Genomic DNA, 26,663 nt, shown 5'->3' with positions numbered 1-26,663 from the left:
ATAGACAACCATTCAAAGGCAAACCTAAATATTAAAAATAGTATGAGAAAGCAGTCACAGAAAACTCAGAATTAAATTTTATTTCACATTGGTAGAAATCATGAAAAAGATTTACATTTTCCCACATTACAGCACAACATTTCAATGGAATATTTCTTGCTATAAGTTAGATCTTGCTGATTTGTATAACTAAAACAACAATTTTTATTCCTCAAGGTCAAGCAAAATGACTTATTAAATGATTGTTTAAAATTTTTAAATCCAGACATAAACATATGGCTTCATTATTAACATTCTATACAGTCCATTACTAAATTATTTCCATTATCAATTAGCACCCATTTATAAAGATGCATTCCTAACATTGTTTTAGTCAGTTGGAATACAGCAGAAAAACTACCAACAGTTTAGAAATACCAAGTATACATTTTTGCTACATATTAAACTGTTATAACTATACCATATGTATTGAGTTGTGATTAATCTTTATCACCCATAAATTTGTTCTCCAATAATCTTTACAAATAATCTGAAAAATTCAACTACTTAAAATCAAGTAATTGCTACTTTTATGTTTGCACAATAACTAAATAAAACCCCACCTACTAAAGTGAAGTTTTCAATAAGTTCATTGGCAGATAAAAATAAAGCAAATTTTTCTAATGGACTGTTTATTTTCTACAGTAGTTGGTTTCAAACATATCTACAAACCAAGTAAACTAAAACTATGCTCAAGGAGAATCATCTTAGAGCAAATCATCTTAGAAATTAGTTTTTAAGATGTCTTAAATATTTCAGGACAGACTAGAATATGACCTACATACTCTTTCAGTTAATTACAGAAAAATACAACCACAGAATTATTCCCATTATCTAGACTGAAGATTCTAGTGACTATATAGGCCTAACTGTGGACGAAGGTGCAGTTTAAGAAATAAGTGTAGGAAGTTTAAAGGTTTCTTTATGTAAGAGTAAATACATTTTAAATATCATCAAATCTGTGATTCAAAATGTCAAATTACAGCATGTACTGGTAGCAGATGTCTATGGCAAGGAAGCAATATTTGGTCTGTTATGAAGGATAAAAAAAAAAAAAAAAAAAGAAAACATTTTTAGAGAGGAAAAAAAATATTCAATAGAAATGGTATCAGGGAAAATAAAGCCTGGTCCCCAAATTAAAAGGGCCATCAACTTAACAGAGGAATATTACTCTTTACTGAAGAAGCATTATCCCTATTATTGGGAATAATGTAGTAACACCTCATTCTTATTATGTATTACAATCATTAAGTATATAATGAATACATTTATAAAAATACAGATAATGCATGGTGACTAAGTAATTTTGGAGTAAGTCCATAGACTAAGTCACAGCATGCATAAATCATTTATATCTTAACTGCTCATTTATACCTGAACAATTTTTCATTAAGCATACTAATAATTGTCAAATGATGTAATAAAAAATCTGGTTACAGTATTTTATTTTGCTGAATTACATTTGGGAAAAAGCTTAGCTGCTTCACCTATTTTAATACTAGTATATTCTGAATCCTATTATACAAATACATGTATAGAAACTTAAAAGACCGTATTTCCCACAAGGAGAGAGTATTATGTAGTCGGTGTCATTGGTGGGTATTTGCAAAACATCTGAACACTGCAAACGTTAGAAGTTTCAAGATTGGGCACAGGAAAAGGTTTATACGCTACTACAATGATGCTGGTGTGCACTCCTACACAAGGCCTCTTAGTGACGTCAATCAACTGGAGGTAGAAGTTTATCTATGAATTGCTTGATATCCATCATTTCCTGTTTGGAATAAAGTGATTTAATAAGCAGTTACAAAATCAGTAATTAAATCCCTACTAAAATACCACCAACTAAATGCGTGGTGTGCCAAGGTAAGGTAAAACCATATTCTCACTACATCAATTAAATGAAAAGTTGTAACAGAAAAATGAGAGTTCAACAGAAATTTCAGAACATTTCCTGTGATTAGGATTATAAATGTACATTCAAATGATAGCTCCCAACTATTATGCAGTCCTATGAAAATGGTCTGCACTTTGCTATAGCTGAACAAAAAACATAGGTGGAGAGAAAGGGGCTTAGGAGTAACAAAACCTATCCAGAGAAATATCAGTAAGGACACAATTATGGTCAACTAACCACAGGTAGAAAAACCTAGATTTTAACCTTCTCTTGTTAGAATGAAATGCTAAATTTGTAGCATAAAATATTTTGTGCCTTTCACAAGGATTTACATACAAGCAACCATTTGAAAGACAACATGTACCTATGAAAGATAAAAAAGAATATATCAAGTATTCATTAAAAAAAAAAAAAAAAAAAAAAACGGGGGGCGCCTGGGTGGCTCAGTGGGTTAAGCTGCTGCCTTCGGCTCAGGTCATGATCTCAGGGTCCTGGGATCGAGTCCCACATCGGGCTCTCTGCTCGGCAGGGAGCCTGCTTCCCTCCCTCTCTCTCTCTCTCTGCCTGCCTCTCCATCTACTTGTGATTTCTCTCTGTCAAATAAATAAATAAAATCTTTAAAAAAAAACAAAACAAAAAAAAAAACAAAAAACGTTTTATAAGACTCCTGCATGTGGCTCGGTTTTCCCACTCCCCTCAAATAATTTCCTAGTATCATCTCTAGTATTTCTTTTTCTTTCTTTTTTTTTTTTTGACATTTTATTTATTTGACAGCGATCACAAGTAGGCAGAAAGGCATTGAGAGAGAGAGAGGAGGAAGCAGGTTCCCTGCCGAGCAGAGAGCCCGATGTGGAACTCGATCCCGGGACCCTGAGATCATGACCTGAGTGGAAGGCAGAGGCTTAACCCACTCAGCTACCCAGGTGCCCCTCATCTCTAGTATTTCAAGGCTTAACTCCACAAACACACAAATTAGCAACACAAAGAACCTTCAACCTTACAATTTAGTCAATCAGAAAATAAAGCCACAGCACATAAGTGCTCTATTTTATAACACTCTAAAGTCCTTGAAGTTTCTTGGTCACAATACCTCTTACTACCTCTTTTCACTTTCTGCTCCTCATCATTCAGTCCAATATTCTCCAATGTGACTGCACAAAAAATCATCACCTTTTTTTTTCTTTTTTTCTTGTTGTGTAAGCTCTATGTCCAACTTGGGGCTTGAACACACAACCCTGAGATCAAGAGTCACATGCTTGGGGTGTGCCAACAGTGATTCTTGATCTCAGGGTTATAAGTTCCAGCCCCACACTGAGTGTAGAGATTAGGTAAACAGAATCCTTTTTTTTTTTTTTTTTTAAATTTTATTGATTTGTCAGGGAGAGAGAGCACGCACAAGCAGGGGGAGTGGCAGGCAGAGGGAAAAGCAGGCTCCCTACTAAGCAAGAAGCCTGACGCAGTACTAGATCCCAGGACCCTGGGATCATGACCTGAGCCCAAGGCAGCTGCTTAACTGACTGAGCCACCCTGGCACCCCTGAAGCTTTATTTTAAAAACACATCCACACAAACACAAATACCTGAGTTTACCTGCTAACCCCCAATGTGCTGAATCAGAATTGTGGAGTTTGTGGAGTTCTGGTGTCTGAATATTTATTAAGCTCCAGGGTATTTATAACATAAAGCCTACTTTAAAAACCAATGCTCTAGGGGCACCTGGGTGGCTCAGTGGGTTAAGCCGCTGCCTTCGGCTCAGGTCATGATCTCAGGGTCCTGGGATCGAGTCCCGCATCGGGCTCTCTGCTCAGCAGGGAGCCTGCTTCCCCCTCTCTCTCTCTGTCTGCCTCTCCATCTACTTGTGATTTCTCTCTATCAAATAAATAAATAAAATCTTTAAAAAAAAAAAAAAAAAAAAAAAAAACCAATGCTCTAGGCTCTCAGTCCCTCCTGGATACCTGGAGTGCCAGCCCACCTGTTTTCTGGATTCAGCACTTGCTGATGGTTCCAACTATGTTCTCAATAACAGCCTAGAATCCTAGGCCCCCTTGTCTTTCTGGATAAACCACATTACTACCTCTTTTCTCTGTCTGTAAAACAAATGATTCAGCCAGGCTGGGTGGTTACAAAACAGTTTTATGTAGGACTACCTCAGTGCTTGGCAATCAATTTTTATTCTAGGCCTTTTCAAGCCTCCAAACTGATGCAGGCCTCCTTCATTCTTATCAAGTGACCATATCTCCAACTTTACTGAAAAGATAAAGAGGATCTAATGTGAACTCTCAACAACTACTACCTCACCAATCCTTGTTCATATTCATTGACCCTCTTCTGGATTCTCAAGTGCTGTTTTCCTCTTTGAAGGCAAGCACTACCCATTTTAGGACTTATTTACATTATTCGATTTCCCTAAGATTCCCCCTATTAGATATTACCTTCTCTTCATCGTATTTTCTTCCTCCTTCCCTCATCAAGGGAGTCTTTTCCTCCCAACCATTAAAGAGTCTTTTTATCCTTTTTACCCTCACAAAAACTTTTTAAATAAAGGTTAATACATGTTGCCTCTACTTTTCCCATTTCCCTATCCACTTTACACAATCCACTGCAGGCTCCATCTCCCCAAACATCCAAGGTCACAGATGGCTTACTATTGGTTAGTTTCTTCCTGGTCTATTTTTTGTCAATTGTTCTCTGAATCATGGGACACTGTTCCCTTCTACTCTGAAAAAAAGACTTTTTAAAAAAAGATTTTATTTATTTATTTGAGATAGAGTGAAAGCAAGTGAGAGAAAGCATGAGCAGGGGGCGGGGAACAGGAGCAGGACCAGGAGAAGTAAGCTCCCCCTTGAGCAGGGAGCCCCGATGCAGGACTCAATCCAAGGACCCTGGGATCATGAACTGAACCAGTCACATGCTTAACTGATTGAGCCACCAAGGAACCCCTTTTTCTTTTTTTTCTTAAATAACCTAACCAATTTTTTAAAAAGTTTGTTTATGTATGTAATCTTTATGCCCAACGTGGGGCTCAAACTCACAATCCCAAGATCAAGAGTTGCATGCTCTTCCGACTGAGCCAGCCAGGTGCACCACCACTCTGGAATTCTCTCCTCCTGTACTCTCGTTCTACATCTAGCTCCTTTTAATCCCTCCTCTCACCCTCAAGTTCTATTCCTTGGCTTTTTCCTCATGATATTCTCCCATGGTAATTCTTCAGTGATGAATAATATTGGCAATTATTCTAAATCTCTATCACAGGCTTGAGCTTCAGACAAGTATTTCCAAAACCCATTTTGTTATCACAGGGGCCTATCAATCTCAGTATGTTCACTGAACTCAGTATTATCTCCTTCCTGTTACCCTAAAACTGTTCCTTATACCTACTTTATGAATGGCATCCTGCTCTAGGACAGCCAGCTTTTCATAAGACCATGGCCCAACTGGATAGCTTGCTTTCCCTTTCTCTGCACACTTGCTATCCAAATTCCAAATCTAGCTTTTGCTTCATGTTCTTAGTACTTCCCAAGATAAAATTAATCTCACTCTTCTCAGTGTTTTTTTTTTTTTTTTAATTTTTATTTTTATTTTTTTTTATTTATTTATTTGACAGAGAGAAATCACAAGTAGGCAGAGAGGCAGGCAGAGAGAGAGAGAGAGGAGGAAGCAGGCTCCCTGCTGAGCAGAGAGCCCGATGCGGGACTCGATCCCAGGACCCTGAGATCATGACCTGAGCCGAAGGCAGTGGCTTAACCACTGAGCCACCCAGGCGCACCCCCACTCTTCTCAGTGTTTTAGAGAACTATGAAAACTTCAAATATAACACTTATCACATCCTGTTTTCTATACGATTATTTGGATATATATCCACAACTATTTGGATATATATCCTTTTCTCTTATTACATTTAAAATTTTATTAATTTGGCTTAAACTTCAATAAAAAGGAATGTTTTGTCGTTTGAATTATGCACAAAGCTGGCATGTAATAGGGAAAACAGTGAATGCTTGCTGAATTAAATTGAATAAACTCTGATCTAAATCCTGCTACCCTATGATTCAATGTGAATTCATTAATTAACTCCTTTAAATAACCAAGCAATCAAATGCTACTTACGTTAAAAATATCACATGAAAAAAGCTGCAAATATATCTCTGTAATCACTGCTTCCAAACAATTACCTGTTGACAGGAACTATGCATCATGCCTTCGTAGGTTTTGAAGGTGACATTGGCTGGATTTACTAATGTTTTTAGCTTTTCGGCAGTAAGAGAAGCAAACATTAGGGGAACTAAAGGATCGCAGTCTCCATGGCACTGAAGAATAGAAATATCTCTATTAACACCACTGATAGGACCCTGCAAAAAATAAAAGAACACTAGTATTTATTCAAATGTATAGAGCATTATATGCCAGGCATTTACAACTATACCTAGATATGCAAATATAATATGTTACTTCATAAGTTTTACTCGGCCACAGAAATAAAATTCCTTTTCTCCCTATACTCCCACAACTCTTCAGTTAAACTTTTATAGGATATATGATCACCCTGTCTTGCTTTTTTAAAAGATTTTATTTATTTACTTAGAAAGTATGCAAGCAGGAAGAGTGGCAGAGGGATAAGAAGAGAAAGAATCTCAAGCAGACTCCCAGCTGAGCATGGAGCCTGATATGGGGCTTGATCTAATGACCCTGAGATCATGACCCGGGCCAAAACCAAGAGTCGGATGCTTAACTGACTGAGCCACCCAGGTGCCCCTCCCCTGTCTTGTATTACTGTTTTCCCAATGAAGTGGTTTCTTGAAGCAGACTCAATCTTAATTATTCTTTATATGTTCACAGTATCTTGAAATAAGAGGTATGCTTTAACAGAATCATGTTCTTCTCAGTTCTTATTTAACTGATTTAAATAAGATGGTTAATAATTAGCATTTAGTATGTATAAGACACTGAAGAATTACCATATATAGTGATGAAAAAGATCTTAGATTTTTTTTTTTTAAAGATTTTATTTATTTGACAGAGAGAGATCACAAGTAGGCAGAGAGGCAGGCAGAGAGAGGAGGAAAGAGGCTCCCTGCCGAGCAGAGAGCACAATGCGGGGCTCCATCCCAGGACCCTGGGATCATGACCTGAGCCGAAGGCAGAGGCTTTAACCCACTGAGCCACCCAGGCGCCCCAAAAGATCTTAGATTTAAAGATGACTTTGAAAATAAATGTCCATTTCTCCCATGTGTATCATATATTGCTTTACACACTAGTGAGTACTTAGAAATTCTATTCTATGGTAAGATTTTGCTATTAAGCAGTAAAAATACTGAACATTTGAAAATTTTATTTCTATGTGTAAAAGATTGTCCTAAACTTATATATACATTTTAAAATATACCAAACACTTCAAATATAAGATTTATGACAAAAGGACTTATTTCCATTCTCTGCAATCCACAATAAAGACAATATAGTATTCAGATAAAGCCTACTAGGTACATCGCAAAAGTTTCAGAAAATTATTTTTTAAATAGGATGACTTGGGGCACCTGGATGGCTCAGTCATTAAGCGGCTGCCTTCAGCTCAGGTCATGATCCCAGGGTCCTGGGATCAAGCTCTGCATTGGGCTCCCTGCTCAGTGGAGAGCCCGCTTCTCCTGCTTTCCCTGCTTGTGTTCCCTCTCTCCCTCTGTCAAATAAATAAATAAAATCTTTTTAAAAAATGAAAAATAAAGAAAGGATGACAGAGGTAAATGATGGGCTTTGGGTGATGATATACAATCTAACAAATGTACCATAGGGCTGCAGGGTGTCCAAAGCCTGTGCACAGAAAGGGACTTTCTGTGTTTTCTGCTCAATTTTGCCATAAACTTATTAAACCGTTCTAAAAATATATAGTTGATTAATTAAAAAAAATGACCTCTCACCAACATTATCTGTGATCTCCCAGCTCAGTAATCTAATGCTACAAGTATCAGTCAGGCTACCTGGGGAAATGAAGCCCGGAGTGGAAGCCAGCAACTGAGTGCGGTGACACCAGCCAGTTTCTGCTGAGTGGTAAGAGCGGTGTATAAAGATAAAGCTCCTCCCTGGAAAGATAAGCAGAGAAAAGTCAATGGAACACATCCTCTGCTAACAGCAACGTAAAAGATTTATTATTAATAATGTCCATTAAAGAAAAAAAGCAACCTGGATATTTGATGTCAAATCAAATCAGGCAAACTAGCAGAAATACATACATACCCCACCCCACCATGCCCTGAAGGACATGATTCTCTACACTGAATACCACTCTAGGAACATAGCAACCACGGAATCAGTCAAGAAACAGTTAACTATATTTAAATGCACTTACAATCACCTTAGGAACATTCTAAACTTACACTTATTTTCTGCTCTGAAGTCTTAGGTATAAAATCAAACGTAGTCTTAAGTTGGTCATCTTTTCTACAGCAAAAATTCAAGATCATAAGGACTCTGTAGCAGGCACCTTCAGAGTATTTGTCTCCCCAGCTTACAATACCCTGCGCTCTGGGAAGAGCATTCCCGTTAGTATTCTAGATGCCAAGTCACTCTGACCATGCCTGTTGGTCACTGGGCCCCATGAAAATATGAGATTCTTTCTCATCCAAGATAGTCATGTTCCTTTTCTCAAGATTTTGAAATTGGGATTCAGTGATTATCAGCCTGTCTCTTTGTGTGGCTGGAACAGTAACCTGTAAATTCTAGAACTGGAAAAGCTATAGACTGAAAAGGTGTAGACTACCAACTGTAGATGAAAAGGCAAATAAAGCAGATGGACAGAAAAACAGGAGACGAGAAAGAAAGCCATGAGGGCTTTCCATTGTCTTAGCTATTTCCTGAGGCCCTGATTCATTCTCATCCTTTGTTTTCCTGATGTGATCCCACAGACTCATAATCTGTTCTTTCTTGCTTAAGGCAAGAGGAATTCCTTTCTGTAAATCATAATCAACAAATCTCAACTATATAGTCTCCTATGTTAGCTTTTTTTTTCCGAATCAAACATTCACTTCTGTACCTACACTTATGTCACAATGTGTATTACAAAAAAGACATTATCTTGACTTCAACAAATACCAAACCAGTAACCTCTTTTTACTATACTGTATTGGCAACCTATCTTTCTACTGAATTCTAACTTCTAAAGAATTCCCTAATTCTGACATTGTCTAATTCAGGCAGTCTGAACACTAAGTTGTTGATTTAGAAGGTTTACAGATTTGAAGCTAGAGCAATGTGGGCACCTGGGTGGCTCAGTGGGTTAAGCCTCCACCTTCAGCTCGGGTCATCATCTCAGGGTACTGGGATCAAGCCCCGTATCAGGCTCTCTACTCAGTGGGGAGCCTGCTTCCCCCTCTCTCTGCCTGCCTCTCTGCCTACTTGTGATCTCTCTCTGTCAAATAAATAAAATAAAAAATAAAAAAAAAAAAAAAAAAAAGAAGCTGGAGCAATCTGGGATGGGTGACAAAGTGAACATGCAATAAGCTGAAATAAGATGTAAGGTCAATATGAGGTAACTATGCAGAAAAAGTATAGGAAGTAGGAGAAAAGTACAGAAAGATGTCAAAAATCGCATACTTAAATCTAAAATCTGTTTTACAAGACAAAAAGAGGAAAGATGATAGAGTGACATCATCATGATGGGACACAGGTCATTCCTAACTTTGCTCCCTTCTACAAGAACTAGCATCTAATCATAGACAGGACACCACCAAGAGAATCTTAGCACATGAGGGGAGAGGGTGAGGCTGAGGCACCCTCTGAACCACAGAAACCAAGAGACCATGCCAAAAGGTAAGAGAAGTGGCTACATGCTGACTGCATTGCCCCTCTCCCAAGCCAGTGCAGCATCACCAGAGAGTCTTCCAAGAACCTCTTGTTTCTGCAGTGGAAGAAGAGAACTCCAGGGGAACAACCAGCAACCTCAAGCATTACAAGTCACTTTGTGGGAGACCCTACTTGGATTGTGTCTCAAAGGGACTACAGGGGAGTCTATGAGTCTCAACCACTGGGAATCTGTAACAAAAAGAGGGAAGAAATTCTCTTGTTGTCTACCCTACTGTTCTATTAGTAGTCTCCTCTGAAGACAGGGGAATTATACCTGTGTTTATTAAATTACAATTTTGTTTAAAGGGGGTACACAGCATCAACTTAAATACCTTAACTACATGTGTGATAATTATTTTAAGAAAATACATTCCAAGTGTGAATCAATTTACTTATTAATAAATTTTCAAGACATAATCTAGAAACTGAAGGCAACTGCTAAAGAGAGAAAACTAGAAAAGCAAAAAGAATACATTCTCATAATTAACTATATCTAGTCCATTCAAACTTAATTCAGCATTAAAGATAACAATATATTAAAAACAAAGAGAACAGTACATCAGATTCTATAACATACTAAAAAAAAGACTCCTCCATAGAAAAGGACAGAATCCAGACTCCTAGATAAATATACCAATAACATATCACCCAAACTTTACCTTACCTGAGAAAATCCTCCCAAAATAATTCTGTTAGAAGGAATGCCATTCTTCACCTCTTGCTCTATCAAAGCTTTTACTAAAAACAACATAGAATTAAATCACTAATACCTTCAAAGTTAAGCCTAAATATACCATTTTAAATAGGATAAAATAGGTCAAAACAAGTGAAAAACTTGAAGCACTCTACTAACTAAAATACAAAATTAGAATGTATTTTCATTATAAAACTCATTTGCAGGTATTGTTTAAAGTGTTCAATTATATCTATTATAATTTATAAACAATAGTTCTTTCTCTTATCAATCAACAGCTATTCTTTTATCTATGGTCCATTCTGCTCATATAAATATATTTCTCTCTTCAATGAAACAACCTGAAAGTTACCACTTTAAAATATAAATAAAGTATATTACACAATTTGTTATTTATAGTATTTAAAAAGTTCATTCTGGGGCGCCTGGGTGGCTCAGTGGGTTAAGCCGCTGCCTTCGGCTCAGGTCATGATCTCAGGGTCCTGGGATCGAGTCCCATATCGGGCTCTCTGCTCAGCGGGGAGCCTGCTTCCCTCTCTCTCTCTCTCTCTCTGCCTGCCTCTTTGTCTACTTGTAATCTCTCTCTGTCAAATAAATAAATAAAATCTAAAAAAAATTTAAAAAAAAAAAAAAAAAAAAAAAAAAAAAAATAAAAAGTTCATTCTGTTATTTTAAAAACTATAGTACTAATTTTTCCTATAGCCAATAAATGATGCCGGGGGAAAAAATCAAGTGAGTCTTTTGTTTCTGCAAAATACTTTGACACAAATCTTTATAAAACGAGGACTCCTAGAATTTCCTTTTTTCCTTATAACCTGTCCTGTTTTTTTTTTTTTTTGTAACTACACCTTTTACAGATTATGTCCTCTTGTTTTCACATATGCACAAGAGTTTCTTTCTTTCTTTCTTTTTTTTAAGATCTCTTATTTAAGAGCGAGCATGCAAGTAAGAGCACAAGCAGGAGTGATGTTCAGAGAGGGAGAAGCTGACACCCCGCTGAGCAGGGAGGCAGACACATGGCTCCATCTCAGGACTCTGGGATCGTAACCTGAGCCAAAGGCAGATGCTTAAAACCTAGAGCAACCTAGATGCACCAGGAGTTTCATTTTTAAAGATTAAAATTTCCAACTTCCGTACTTCTTATCAAAAAATAAAAATCTGCTTTTTCTAAAACACTGAAAAAACCAAACGCCCAAATGAAAAACTATTTTCCTTTTATATAAAGAGTTTAGTACTAAGTTACAGTGAGAATGAAAAGTAATGCCCAGACTATGGCATGGAAGAATGGGCTAGAGAACAGTAAAGGGGGCTTAAGAAATAAAAGAAGTGCTGAGAAATGTGAGGTATTTATTTACAGGAGACTGCATAGCCTCAATCAGATAGAGACTACAGATGTGGGTGCCTGGGTGGCTCAGATACTGACTGCAGATACAGAATGGGGGTGCCTGGGTGGCTCAGTCGGATAGGTGGCAACTCTTGATTTCAGCTCAGGTTGTGGTCTCAGGGTCGTGAGATCAAGCCCTGTGTCAGGCTCCGTGCTTAGTACACAGTCTGCTTGTCCCTCTCCCTCTGCTCCTCCCTATCGCTTGTGTAAACACACACATGCTCTCTCTAAAATAAATAAATTAAACAAATAAAATCTTAACACCCACCCCCAACCACCAAAGAAAGGGAATAATGGCCGAGGTGTGAGGAGGGAAGGTTCAAGTAAGGGCCTGGGGAATGTGAGTTGTTTGCCATTGGGTGAGCTGTTGGGACTACTTCTCCCCCAAGTTTCACAAAGCTTTAGTTAACCCTCAAGGTTACATTAAGCACTGAGATAATATTGACAAACTACAAAGACAGCAGTCAGCAGTAGAGCAGTAGTGTCCCAATTTCAATCACCGTTTGCATACAGGCGAGGGCACCACTGTGCTCCTTGGACCTTAACCAGAGCACTTTTTTTCTTTGTTCAGGAGCTTACTCTTAAAGGCCTCCAACAGAGGCTCCCTTCTTTCCTAGCTCTGAGTCTGAGCCTCACTTTCTCCAGTAATACATCACCTTGGAAAGGAAAGAAACGTCAAGTATGTCACAGGCCACCTATCACTAGGGTGGAACTTTTCACTCTGGAAATTACTAGGCCTACCAGTCTTCTCCACAAGGCCCTGCCCTTCCCCTACCTTCCACAAGATCTAACAACTCACTCCCAAACCCAATACTTATTTTTGTCATCAAATTATTGTTTAAAAAAATCCTAGCTCCAGGATTCTCGATTCGACCTACATTTTGATGATCCTAAAAGACAGTGTTCTTGGTTTGATCATACCAAATTGCCAGTGCATTTTGAGTGTATCTTCCCTGTTTTGAAGTTTTTAAGAGTTCTTCTTTAGAAACATTTTAACATTTTTGAAAAGGATCCCACTGGTTTTTAAGCCATTTTGCAAATTTTCAAACAAATCTAAAAATAGAAAGTGTGCAGTAACTCTTAGGTGCACATCACCTCACTTCTGCAACTATCAATTCACAGCCAGGCTTGTTTCATCAATATCTGCTGCGTCACCACCCGATTATTCTTAAGTCAATCCCAGTGATCCCATCTATTTATAAAAACTTCAGCACATTCATAAAAGGATGACTCTATACATTTTCTAAAATCAGATTTCTCCCAATTAGCTAGTATTCTTTATGATTTCACTCTAAAAATAAATGGAATTATCACGTCCATAAGAAACATGGAATCCCAACCAGAGAACACACTTTGGAGATTCTGTAAAGTAGAGCTAAGACTTATGTCATAGAAGTCTTAAATTAGATGATTTACAAGAATTACCTGGATTGTTTAACAACTAAGTATTCAATCAGTGGCATCTATTATTATTACCACATGAAAATTACCCAATATAAATTACGTTATGTATGATTCTATCACTATACCCAACCTTATTTCAAGTCTCCTTAATGAAGAAAGAAAATTACTATTTTCTCTATTAGTCTATGTAAATCAAAGCAAAATTATGTATCCAACTGAGATAATAAATACAATAAAGTTTGATAAAGGCCATTCTTCCCCATTTACCTCATCTTCATTTACAGTTAGGGGAGTCCATGTAGCCATCATGGCAAACAAGTTAGAGAGTCATCACAAAGGAAGGAAATAGCATCACCTCCTAAGTTCAGATAATTATATATTATTTTATCAACACCAATAAAACTATTGAACCTAGTAAAAAAAGAATGCTTTTTTGTCTTTGTAAAATATTTCTGTACTTACCATTTTCTGCTGCCTGTTTAATTCCAGGTTCATCCTCCTGTGACTCTGGTAAAAGTCCAGTAATATCAAACCTGGAAAATAAGGCAAAATCTTAAAAGAGCTATTTGATTCTAAAAGTATGTTTCACTAAATTCAAGATAAAAAGGGCTAACCATGAAAATGAAACTCAAAACAAAATTTCTACAGAGGCCAAAAAATTAACTTAAATGTGTGATTCTAACATTCCACTTGTTCCTTTCACCAACTAGATACAGATTTAATGTTAAAAAATCATAATGCCACATAATTTTAGGGTAAGAACATCTAGTCTAATCTTACAGCCAAGCAAGAATCTCAACACACACTCCCCTAAAAAGTTTGTAATAAATTCCAGCCATTCCTTTCCCCTTCTACTGTATCATAAGTCAATATGATGGAACAGAGCTACTTTACCATGTCACTCTCACATGCACTACCTTCACATGTATTGAGCAGAGGAATTATACCGAGCTCTATCCACATTCTGTAAAACTTTTTCATCACACATAGTAGATACCTCCAACTAGAGACCCAAGGGAAGGTTTCCTCTGGCCCTTTCCATTTCTCTAAAAGTTACATCCTTTCATTAATGGTCTCTAGCCACATTATCCAGAAATTCTGTTCTGGATGGGAATTTTGCCAGAGAGGGAAGATGAAAGAACCAATGGGCACAGCAGGCAGGAACTTGTGAAAGCTGTCAAGGAATCCAGAAGAGATAAAAAGGAAGTGAAGGGGTGGGTAAGATATGGGTGGGAACAAGCAGAGAGGACAAGATGACAATAGACTGGAAGTAGCTTAGAGGAACAAAGAACTGACTCTACTTCCTGATATAAAACACACAAGGGTGGGAATGCAAGCTGGTACAGCCACTCTGGAAAACAGTATAGAGGTTCCTCAAAAAGTTGAAAATAGAGGGGGCACCTGGGTGGCTCAGTGGGTTAAGCCGCTGCCTTCGGCTCAGGTCATGATCTCAGGGTCCTGGGGTCGAGTCCCACATCGGGCTCTCTGCTCAGCAGGGAGCCTGCTTCCCCTCTCTCTCTCTGTCTGCCTCTCCGTCTACTTGTGATTTCTCTCTATCAAATAAATAAAATCTTTAAAAAAAAAAAAAAAGTTGAAAATAGAGCTATGCTACAACCTGGCAATAGCACTACGGGGCATTTATACAAATGTAGTGATCTGAAGGGGCACCTCTAACCCCAATGTTTATAGCAGCAATATCTGCAACAGCCAAACTGTGGAAAGAGCCCAGATGTCATCGAAAGATAAATGGATAAAGAAAATGTGGTACACACACACAGAGAGGAATATTATGCAGCCATCAAAACTGAAATCTTGACATTTGCAACGATGTACATGGAACTAGAGGGTATTATGCTAAGTGGAATAAGTCAATCAGAGAAAGACAATTATCATATGATCTCACTGATATGCAGAATTTAAGAAATAGGACAGAGGATCATAAGGAGAGAGAGGAAGAAAATGAAACAAGAGGAAACCAGAGAGGGAAAAAAACCATGAGAGACTCTTAATCTTAGAAAACAAACTGAGGTTTGCTGGAGGGGAGAGAGGGCATGGAATGGGGTAGCTGGGTGATGGACATTGGAGAGAGTATGTGTTGTGGTGGGCGCTGGGTCTTGTATAAGACTGATGAATCACAGAACTGTACCCCAAAACAAATAATACATTATATGTTAACTTAAAAAATTAAACATTTTAAAAAATTATTAAAATGACACTAAGCATCACTGATCTAGATTTTGATGAGAAAGAGCGGCTTTTACCAATCTGCTGCTCTTATTGTCCTGCTTCCATAGTAGAAACTAACAAGATCCCTGAGAGACTAAAAAATAAGTAAAAACATAGAAGGGAATGTAAAAATATCTTGAGGGGGTGGAAGAGGAAGTGGTTTCCTTAAAAGCTTGTCAAATCTCCAGACAGGCAAGAAATTGGAAGGGAGGGGCGCCTGGGTGGCTCAATGGGTTAAGCCTCTGCCCTCCGTTCGGGTCCTATCTCAGGGTTCTGGGTTCGAGCCCCGCATCAGGCTCTCTGCTCAGGCTCTCTGCTCCCCCTCTCTCTCTGCCTGCTGTTCTGTCTGTTTGTGATCTCTGTCTTTCTGTCAAATAAATAAATAAATAAATATTTGGGGGGGGGAAGAAATTGGAAGGGAGAGAGGCTGCTGCTTCATTAGAGTGTATGGCACACGGGATCATTCAAATGATGGGTCACTGAAATGAGTAAAGGTTTACTAAGCAGTAAGAGATTATTTTCTACAGTATTTCTGTCTACCCATTTTCTACTGTATTTCTACCTGTTGGTACAGCTCCTTAAGGTTACCCCTGAATCTAAAATACAAAACCTTAAGGTTAAACTTGAAGGTTTAAGGTTAAATTTAAAGTTAATTATATAACTTTGCAACCTAAAAAGATAATTAAGAATTGTTACACACAAAAGCACTTCCAGTTAAAACAAACAAAAAACACAAAAGTTAAGTACAAATAAAAAGTTCTTACTGAATAATTCTGACTTACCAAGAAGGCATAGCCATGTTCATATTCAACGTTACAGGCATAATTGGTCTATGCGGGAAAGAAAAAAACAGCAAAATAAGAGTAATGTAACAAGGCATAAAACCTGATAAATTTCATCAATTAAGAACAAATAATTACTTGAGGTTTACACAAAACTGTATGCTACAATTTTAACATATGAACTGTATCACTGCATCCACACCTATGTCATTTTTTCTACATATCCTGTATTCTGAAGATGGAGCAACAGCTGGAAAGGACTAAGCTTGGCAAATAAAAAACACTTCCCTTTCTCAACTCCCTTATTTAATACTTTCAAACCAAACATGACCAGGAAAACACGTAACCAAGACAGTTGGAAATGTATAAAATATGAGACTCTGGCTAAGGGTTTAAGGAAACAAGCAATGTACCGCACAGATAAAGTAGCAGCAATTCCCATATGGTCAGATTACATTTTTGCTTATATTTTAAGTTTTATTTACGTACGTGGTTATTTTTTTTTTTTTAAGATTTTATTTATTCATTTGACAGACAGAGATCACAAGTAGGTAGAGAAGCAGACAGAGAGAGGGGAAAAAAGGCTCCCCGCTGAGCAGAGAGCCCGACGCAGGGCTCGATCCCAGGACCTTGGGATGATGACCTGAGCCAGAAGGCAGAGGCCTTAACCCACTGAGCCACCCAGGCACCCCTGTATGTGGTTATTTAAGAGATCTCTAAATAAATATGGGAAATATAAGTTTTGCCTAAGCGTCCACTATACAGGTTTGTGATGAAAAATCTGCTGGAAACCTGAATATAGCTAGGTACAAAAGAAAAGAAAAATACACTAGAATTACATCTCATCACTAACCTTCTAATTCATGAAACAAGTCTACCTTAGAGGTTACAAAATCTTAGGCTACCAATCTGATATTTAAGAAAACAGGGAAGGCTGATAGGTCAGCAGCTGAATTTTGCAAACAAAGGAAAGCTAAAATGCATTCCTTTCCTCTCTCTTTAAACAAACAAACAAAAAGGATTGGGTTAAATCAGAGTTTAGGATTACTGGACATAAGAGAAGAAAAACTGAAAAAGAAAGATGCACATGCAATCTAGAGCATTAGTTTAAATATCTCTTCCATTGTAAGGGTTAAGAGAAAAAAAAAAACTTTTGAAGACCTTTCTAATTGGAGCTCACTGTAGAATTTTCCAGGTTTTTTGGTTCCTTTTTTGTTATTTCTAAAAGTTTTGGACTAGGTCATTATTACTTTTAAAGCAGAGTTCAAATCTTGAAATGTAGTCATCCCATTAACTGAGACTGTTTCATGCAAAAGAAAAAAAAGTGTATAAATTAAAAAAAAAAAAAGAGTTCAGAGGTTTAAAAAAAAAAAAAATTTCTTTAAAGACATGAATTTCCCTAGACTGGGAATAGCCTTAAATAAAATCAATCCTGGGGCCAGTAACAATACAGCAGAAATACTAACATAATCAAGAATTCTGTCTTACAGGGGTGCTTGGGTGGCTCAGTGGGTAAGTCTCTGCCTTCGGCTCAGGTCGTGATCCCAGGGTACTGGGATCAAGCCCGGCATCGGCATCGGGCTCTCTGCTCGGCGGGGAGCCTGCTTCCTCCCCTCTCTCTGTCTGCCTACTTGTGATCTGTCTGTCAAATAAATAAATAAAATCAGGATCCTGGGACTGATCCCCTCATCAGGCTTTCTGCTCAGTGGGGAGCCTACTTCCCTGCTCTCTCTGGCTGCCTCTCTGCCTACTTGTGATCTCTCTCTGTCAAATAAAATCTTTAAAAACAAAAACAAAAACAAAAACTTCTGTTTCAGGATAAAAAGGGGACAAAAAGTTTTCTTACCTCATCAGGTATTTTTCCTCGTTCCATTTTCTCTTTCACATTTATCAGCTCTACTGCTACTACCACTTCTGAGGATGAATTATTAACCTATTAGCACGAATCTAATCCCATTTGCCTTCACAGCTACTGTCTCTCAGCAACCTTTTGACCTAAAACCTTGCCAATCTCAGCAATTTTCTGAGTTTGCTCAAGACATCCACAAACATTTTCAGAATTCGAAACCAAATCTATCAGACTTCAAAACCTGTGTTCTTTCCACGTACATCCCATTGCCTTTAGCTGATAAAATTTAGGAGTGTTTTCAACACAGTAAATAAAGATCTCTCACAAACCTGACAAGTAAATAAATCCCCTTCTGGGATATCCTTAGATCTCAGATGTTTGTGTATCTAAAGGAATTTTTCTAAGCCTGAGTTTGACTGACCTCCACAAAAGCATTATTTTAAATTTCCCAACGAAAAAGAAAAAAAAAATTCTATGTAGCCAAGTTACCAGTTTAGTTTTAAAATATTTACTAATCTTTATTTTTAAACTGAATACTTAGAAGGATAAAAGCTGGTTATATTCAAATCCTTTTCTAGGAAAGTAAAGCTATCACAATTCTTCTTCTCCAGATTCTGAATCACAAATGTAAAGATTAAAATACTTACGCATGTGGGCAGATGTATTTGATATGTGAACTTCTGATACCTGCAAAGGCTTCTGCCCATCCATGCCTGGTAGAGAAATTATTTGAATGTTGCCATTAGATACGATTTTAAATCCCAATAAATTAGTAACAGAACAGTAACTTTTAAAAACTTGCAAGGATAAATGTTAACTCCTTATAAAATCTTAGAAGTGTGGACCATCAATGGTAGCAAAATACCACAACCAACCCAGAAACAACCCAAAGGCTAATACAGCTCAAGCTTTACCTACAAGTTAAGATGATGTCTCCTGATTTCTGAAGAGCAGTGTGTTTTCTTCCATATATTTCTATAAGGCCTTATAATTTGCAAAACACAGATATGCTTATCTCTTTATAATCTCACAACAATGTGCCTAACAAAATAGGCCAGACAGATAATACAATTTATATTATATAATGTGAATTACCATATAATGACAAAAGTCGTCTCAGGAGTACATCCGTTATCTTAAACTCAACATGCTAATAAATAAATAAATAAACTCTACATGTTTACTGCACTTCTAAAAATAACTTTCACATTCTTTACTTGTGTGTATCATGTACATATACATGTTCAAAATGGAGTACTAGAAAAATCATCAGAATCCTTCAAGCCAGAAATAAGCAGTTAATCTTCTGATGTATCTTTCCAATTCTTTCATGTTTATCACTTAAGAACAGATAACAGATTTTACAAAAATGGGATACCATACATACATACAGTTTCCTGCTTGTTTACATTTGACATTATAACTGATACTTTTTACATGTTACTTTTTTTTAAAGTTTTTTTATTTTGGGGGGAAGGGGCAGAGGGGAGAAAGAATCTCAATCTCCACAACCAGCATGGAGCCAACGTGGAGCTTGATTCCATGACCCTGAGATCATGACCCGAGCAGAAATCAAGAGTCAGCTGCTTAACTAACTGAGCCAGGTAGGATCCCCTAACATGTTACTTTTACCAAAGGATAAAGTAAAATTAACTTAAACGGTGCCTGGCTGGCTTAGCTGGTAGAAGATGTGACCTCCATTGGTCATGAGTTCAAGCCCCTACTTAAATTTTAAAAATAATTAAAAATTTTAAAAACCCTAAAATTTAAAAACTAAAATTAAATAAATAATGTGGTGCCTGGGTGGCTCAGTCAGTTAAAGCAGGGTTTGGTTCAGCTCATTATCAACACCTGTGATGGGCTCTGTGCTCAGTGGGGAGTCTGTGTGAAGTCTCTCTCCCTCTGCCCCTTTCCCCACTCGCACACTCTCTCTCTAAAATAAACAAATCTTTCTTAGAAATTAAATAAATAAATGTTAAATTATTTTCTATTAACTATTTCTCTATTTTAATCCACCTTCTCAAAAGTGTTAAAGACATATAGAAAAATTAGTAACAAAGAACTAATTTTAACACTTACATAACACTAGCTATGAGTCAGGCACTATTCTAGAGCTGTACATGTGTTTTGCATGTGTACATGTGTGTTTATGTGAGTTCATGTGTGTCTTTTGTATATGTGTATGTAGATACATGAGATATTTTTATGAAGCTTCATTATGAAAACTACCAAAATGTTGAAAGAAATTAAAGACATATAAATGTACACCCCATGTTCAAGGACCAAAAGACTTAATATTCTTCTTTTTAAACATTCATTTATTTATTGTAGAGAAAAAGAGTGTGCAAGTGGCAGGACGGGTAAAGGGAGAGAATCTTCAAGCAGATTCCCTGCTGAGTGTGGAGCCTGACAAGGGTCTCATCTCAGGACCCTGAGATCATGACTTAAGGGAAATCAAAAGTTGGATGCTCAACTAATTAAGCCACCCAGAAGTCCAAGACTTAATATTCTTAAGGTGGCAGTACTCCCAAAATGATATACAGAGTCAATGCAATCTTTATTAGAATCACAGCTGGCTTTGCAGAAATTGACAAGCCAATTCTAAAATTCAGTTGCACATGTAAGAGACCCAGAAGACTCAAAACAATCTTAAAAAAAGAGTAACGGTGAAGGACTCACACTTCCCAATTTCAAAGCTACTATAAAGCAATAATAATAAAGACAGAGTGGTACTGAAACAAGGAAAGATCTATAAATCAACAGATTTGAAAATACAGAAATAAACCCACCATTTATGGTTAATTTATTTCTGAAAAGGTGTCCCTGAGAAAAATCAATGAGGAAAGAATAATCTTTTCAACAAAAGTAGCTGGGATGCAACAGGAGAAGTTGAACTCCTAGCTCACACCATACAAAAAAATTAACTCAAAATGTACCAAAGACTTAAATGTAAGAGATAAAACTATAAAACTCCTAGAAGAAAATGTATGAAAATCTTGTGATGTTGGATTTGGCCATGGTTTCTTCTTAGACACTAAAAGCACAAACAACGAAGAAAAAAAATTAATCATCAAAATTAAAAACTATTATGCTAGGGCGCCTGGGTGGCTCAGTGGGTTAAAGCCTCTGCCTTCGGCTCAGGTCATGATCCCAGGGTTCTGGGATCGAGCCCCGCATGGGGCTCTCTGCTCAGCAGGAAGCCTGCTCCCCCCCCCCATCTCTACCTGCCTCTGCCTACTTGTGATCTCTCTCTCTCTGTCAAATAAATAAATACAATCTTAAAAAAAAAAAACCACACTATTATGCTTCAGAGGGCACTATGAAGAAAAAGATAAACTACAGAATGGAAAATTATTTGCAAACCATATTCAATAAGGATGCAGTATCCATAACACATAAACAATTATTAAAACCCACAAACAACTGGGGCACCTGGGTGGCTCTGTGGGTCAAGCCTCTGCCTTCAGCTCAGGTCATGATCTCAGGATCCTGGGATAGAGCCCCACATCACATCGTCGGGCTCTCTGCTCTGCAGGAAGCCTGCTTTCTCCTCTCTCTCTCTGCCTGCCTCTCTGCCTACTTGTGATTTCTGTCAAATAAATAAATAAAATCTTAAAAAAAAAACCCACAAACAAAAAGACAACCTAAAAGTAAAGAGGTGAAGGACTTGAACAGACACTTCTCCAAAGATATACAAATGGCCAACATGTACAGGAAAAGATCCTCAACCTTATTAGTCATTATGTAAATGCAAATAAAACCACAATGAGATACTACTTCACACCCACTAGGATGGCCATAATCAAAAAGACGATAACAAGTGTTAATGAGGATGGGAAGAAAGCAGAATTTTCACATACTGCTAGTAACATGAAGTTACCATATGACCCAGCAATTTTACTCAAAGGAATATGATGAACAATAAAAAGGAATAAAATTCCTATATATATTACAACATGCATGAACTTTAAAAATATTATGTTAAGTAAAGAAAGCCAATTACAAAAGACCATATATTATATTATAATTCCATTTATATGAAATGTCCAGGATAGCTAAATCTATAAAGATAAAGTAGCTTAGTGGGCACCTGGGTGGCTCAATCTTTGGGCATCTGCCTTGGGCTCAGGTCATGATCCCAAGGTCCTGGGATCCAGCCCTGCATCGGGCTCCCGCTTAGTGGGAAGCCTGCTTCTCCCTCTCACACACCCCTTGCTTGTGTTCCCTCTCTCGCTGTGTCTCTATCAAATAAATAAAATCTTAAAAAAAAAAAAAAAAAAAAAAAAAAAAGGAAAGAAAGCTTAGTTACCTAGGGACTTGGGGGTAAAAAAAAGAGTACAAGGTTTCCTTTTGGAGTGATAAAAATGGTTTCACTGCTTTGTGAATATATTAAAGACTGCACCTCAGAATTCAAATGGGTGAATTGTGTGGTAATCAAATTACATCCCAAACCATTATAAAAAGAATTAAAAAGGCATAAATGACCTAAATCCAGTCATGAGACATTACATTCAATCTAAGGGTCACTCTATAGAAGGTACAGAGGTAAGGCTCCACATTTTAAAAATATGAAGGATATGAAAGGCTAATAAACTGTTTCTAAATAAAGCACAAATTACTGAAAAGGATCTTGGACCAGGAAGGAAACATAATTAAGAAAGCTGGAAAAACTTGAATGGATTCTTTGGACTGGATGGTAGTACTGGATCAATGCTGATTTCCTACTTTGGAGTGCCATATGCTGGTCAGGTACAGTATCCTCACGCGTGGGCAACACTGGAATAATTAGTGATGATGGAAGATCATGCTTCTATCAGGCTGATTTCAAAGACTTAAAAAAAAAGACTTTGATCACCAAATAATAAGTATATACGTACACATATAAAACAGAGAAAGATATATCCGTATACATATAAAAACAGAGAAAGAGCTTTGAGAGCATGGACAAATGCACAATGTCATAAAAGATTAACAACTGGAGAAGCTTGGTACCAATGATACACAATGATTTCTCAGATATAAACACCAAAAGCACAAGCAACCAAAAAAAAAAAAAGATCAACCGGAACTTATCAGGATTAAAAACTGGTGCCTGGGTGGCTCAGATGCTTAAGCATTTGCCTTTGGCTCAGGTCAAGATCTCATGGTCCTGGGATGGAGCCCAGCACCTGGCTCCTTGCTCAGCAAGGAACCTGCTTGTGCTCCCTCTCTCTTGTTTTCTCTGTCAAATAAGTAAATAAAATCTTTTAAAATAAATTAAAAAAAAAAAAATAAGGGCAAAGGTATTGAATAGATGTTTCTTTAGTGAAAATATATAAATCACAAATAAGCACATGAAAAGATGACCAAATTATTAGTCATTAGGAAGTGTAATTAAAAACCAAAATGAGGGGCGCCTGGGTGGCTCAGTGGATTGAGCCGCTGCCTTCGGCTCAGGTCATGATCTCAGTTTCCTGGGATCGAGCCCCGCATCGGGCTCTTTGCTCAGCGGAAGCCTGCTTCTCTCTCTCTCTGCCTGACTCTCCGCCTACTTGTGATTTCTCTCTCTGTCAAATAAATAATAAATAAAAAATCTTTAAAAAAAAAAAAAAAAAACCAAAATGAGATTAATACTTTAGACCCAATAGGATGGTTATAATAAAAAAAAGAAAGGTAACAACAAATACTGGTGAGAATGTGGAGAAATCAGAACACTCATATACTATTGGTAGAAATGTAAAATGGTACAGCCACTGGGGACAACAGTCTGGGAGTTCCTCAAAAGGTTAAACAATTACCACTGACTCAGCAATTATTCAAGTGAACTAAAAGCCTGTGTTTAGGTAAATTCTTGCAAATGGATGTTCAGAGTAGCACTACTTCTAATAGCCAGAAAGTGGAAACAATTGAAATGTTCATCAACTGATGAATTTAAGAAACATGGTATATCCTAAGATCAATACATGGATACCCCTCCACAGAAAATTATTTGGCAATAAAGGGAATAAAATGCCAGGACACATTACAACATGAATGAACCTGAAAAACACACTATGTGAAAGAATTTAGACACAAAACGTCATATATTGCCTGATTCCATTTATATGAAATACCCAGAACAGACAAATCCACAGAATCTGAAAGGAGATTAATGGTTGCCAGTAAAGGGAATGAGGACTATCTGCTAACATGTATGCCATTTCCTTTTGGAATGCTGAAAATATTCTGGAATTAACATAATGATGGTTGCACAACTCTGTAAGTATACTAAAAACTATGGAATTGTACATTTTAAAAGGGTGACTTTTATGGATGTGAATTACATATTATCAATAAATAACATTAAGTAAGTTTTTAAAAAGTGGCAGGCCAGAATTGAACTGTGGCCTACTGTTTGCCAACTACTCCTCTACACAAGAAATACTAAGAACATAAGAAATACTAAGAAATAATAAAAAGGAATAGGAATCTTGAGTTCTAGTCCCCACTGTGCCTTTAGGAAGTGTGGCCCCAGTTCAGTCTACTGGCTTTTAAAAGTGTGGTCCCCAGGACCAGCAGAATCTTCTGGGAACTTGTTAGAAATGCAAATTCCTGGGCCGAATCCCAAACCCAGTGAATCAGAAACTCAGGTGGTGGGGACCAACAATCAAGCCTTCCATGTGACTTTTATGCATGCTACAGTATGAGAACCAATGCCTTTCCAGTTCTCAGTTTTTTCACCCATAATCTGTGCTGCCTGTACTAGATGATTTCAAAGGTCCTCACAGATTATAAAAATCTTTGACTATAACTGAATTATAGTCTGAATTATAATTTATAATTATAACTGAATTATGGACTATAACTTGTCCTTTTGATAATTGTCAAAGTCGGGGGAAACCTCAAGATTTAAGAAGTCTACACAGAGCTTCAGTTAAACAGAATCTAATATTCAGAAACCTAGATCAATGAGAATATATTTCACTTAATTATTAGAAACAAAAAGAAAATGAAACAGACACACACAAAGGTTTTATGGGTTCAGAAAGTGAATTTCAAGGTACATCCCAAGAAATATTACAAGTTCACTCTATTTTACTTCTGAACTGTCCTTTTAGAAAAGACTACAAAGTAACTTACATCTATTTTCATAATGTTCACTACTCCAAAGTAATAATGGTATGGAACTAAAAACTCAAAAGATTCCACAAGAAACACAACTCATCACCATCTGTGTCCAAGTAGCATATCACTGCCATAGAATTACCCTTACACATCCTGGTGAGTCTTACCAACTACCTAGCTAAGAGCAGAGTGACCCAAGATGGGCCAGATTCTTTTTTTTCTTAAATAATTTATTGATTTGAGAGAGAGAGATTGAGACATCGAGTGGGAAGAGGGGTAGAGGGAGAGGAAGACTCCCTGCTGAGCAGGGAGCCCAATACAGAACTTGATCCCAAGACCCTGGGATTATGACCCAAGCCAAAGGCAGACACTTAGCCTGTGGGCCACACAGGCATCCAAGATGGGTCAAATTCTTAAAAAAACACCAGAACTAGGGTTGATAAAAAGTCAGAGCTGGGTTGATCCATTTGGGAGTGATAAGGAAAGTGTGTCAGCAGAGAAAACTGTGCAAATATACAGAAAGAACCTAAAGTGAGAGACCACAAGGGTACAAACAGCAGAGAGAATACCTTTGGTGTAGTTGACTGGATAGTCCCCACAAAATTATTGTCCATCTGGAACCTCAAAATGTGCCCTTATTGGGAAAGAGGCTCTTTGCAGATGTAATCTGTTAAGGATCAAGATGAGATTCTCTAAGATTAGGATGGATCCTAAATCTAGTAACTGGTGGATTGTCAGTCAAGATGGTGGAGGAGTAGCAGACTGAGATGACATTGGGTCGGAGGAGTTCAGTAAGATAGTTATCAAACCATTCCCAACAACTACAAACCCAACAGATCAGAGAGAAGAGCAGCAATTTAGATACAGAAAACTGACCACTTTCTGAAAGAAAGGACGAGCGGAGAAGTGAATCTGAAGCAACGGGAAGATAGACCTGGGGTGGGAGGGGCCAGCTCCTGGCAGGCAGTGGAGCAATGGAGCACAAAATCTGAACTTTTAAAAGTCTGCTCTGCTGAGGGACATCACTCCAGAGGCTAAGCGGGGGTGGAGTTCTCGCAGGGACACAGCAGTCTCAGATCCTGCGGGGTCACAGAAGGATCAGGGGTGTCTGAGTGTAGCAGAGCTTGCAGGTACACAGCGGGGAAGCCAATTACAGAGATGGAGCTGAGGAGGAAGCTCTCAGCTCGGGGTTACCTTAAACTGTGATCTGTGGCAGTCGGACCACTGCTCTTTGAACAGGGACCCCACAAATAGCAGATCTGGGAAGACCCACCTTCTTCCACCAAAAGAGCAGCATGGCAGGAATCTACAGGGTTTGGAGACTCCAAACCGGGCGGTGCGCCAGAGACAGAAACACTCGGTCACAGGCCGGGTGAGCTCAGGGCGCGGCCTGAGACCAGGGAGATGGGAGTAATTTACCCCTTTTCTCCAAGGGCCTAATGAGGACTAGGGCCCCGAGCTCTTGGCTACTCT

The 26,663-nt window shown here is 37.8% G+C and overlaps 1 protein-coding gene across 2 annotated transcripts in view; it reads right to left on the bottom strand.

The window, feature by feature from the left end:
* Positions 1-54: 54 nt before the first annotated feature.
* LYPLA1 (lysophospholipase 1) overlaps positions 55-26,663 on the bottom strand; it is a 40,810-nt gene continuing 14,201 nt past the window's right edge. For both annotated transcript variants that reach the window (XM_059166439.1, XM_059166440.1), the window contains 7 exons: positions 18,755-18,820; positions 16,259-16,306; positions 13,713-13,783; positions 10,433-10,506; positions 7,908-8,009; positions 6,108-6,284; positions 55-1,813 (listed from right to left, as the gene is read on the bottom strand). In XM_059166439.1, coding sequence (XP_059022422.1) covers positions 1,760-1,813; positions 6,108-6,284; positions 7,908-8,009; positions 10,433-10,506; positions 13,713-13,783; positions 16,259-16,306; positions 18,755-18,820 — 592 coding nt within the window. In that variant the 3' untranslated portion in view covers positions 55-1,759. The remainder of the gene's footprint in view (positions 1,814-6,107; positions 6,285-7,907; positions 8,010-10,432; positions 10,507-13,712; positions 13,784-16,258; positions 16,307-18,754; positions 18,821-26,663) is intronic.

Source organism: Mustela lutreola, chromosome 3 (assembly GCF_030435805.1).
Source record: "Mustela lutreola isolate mMusLut2 chromosome 3, mMusLut2.pri, whole genome shotgun sequence".
Lineage (NCBI taxonomy): Eukaryota > Metazoa > Chordata > Mammalia > Carnivora > Mustelidae > Mustela > Mustela lutreola.
This window is presented reverse-complemented; position numbering and strand designations above follow the sequence as displayed.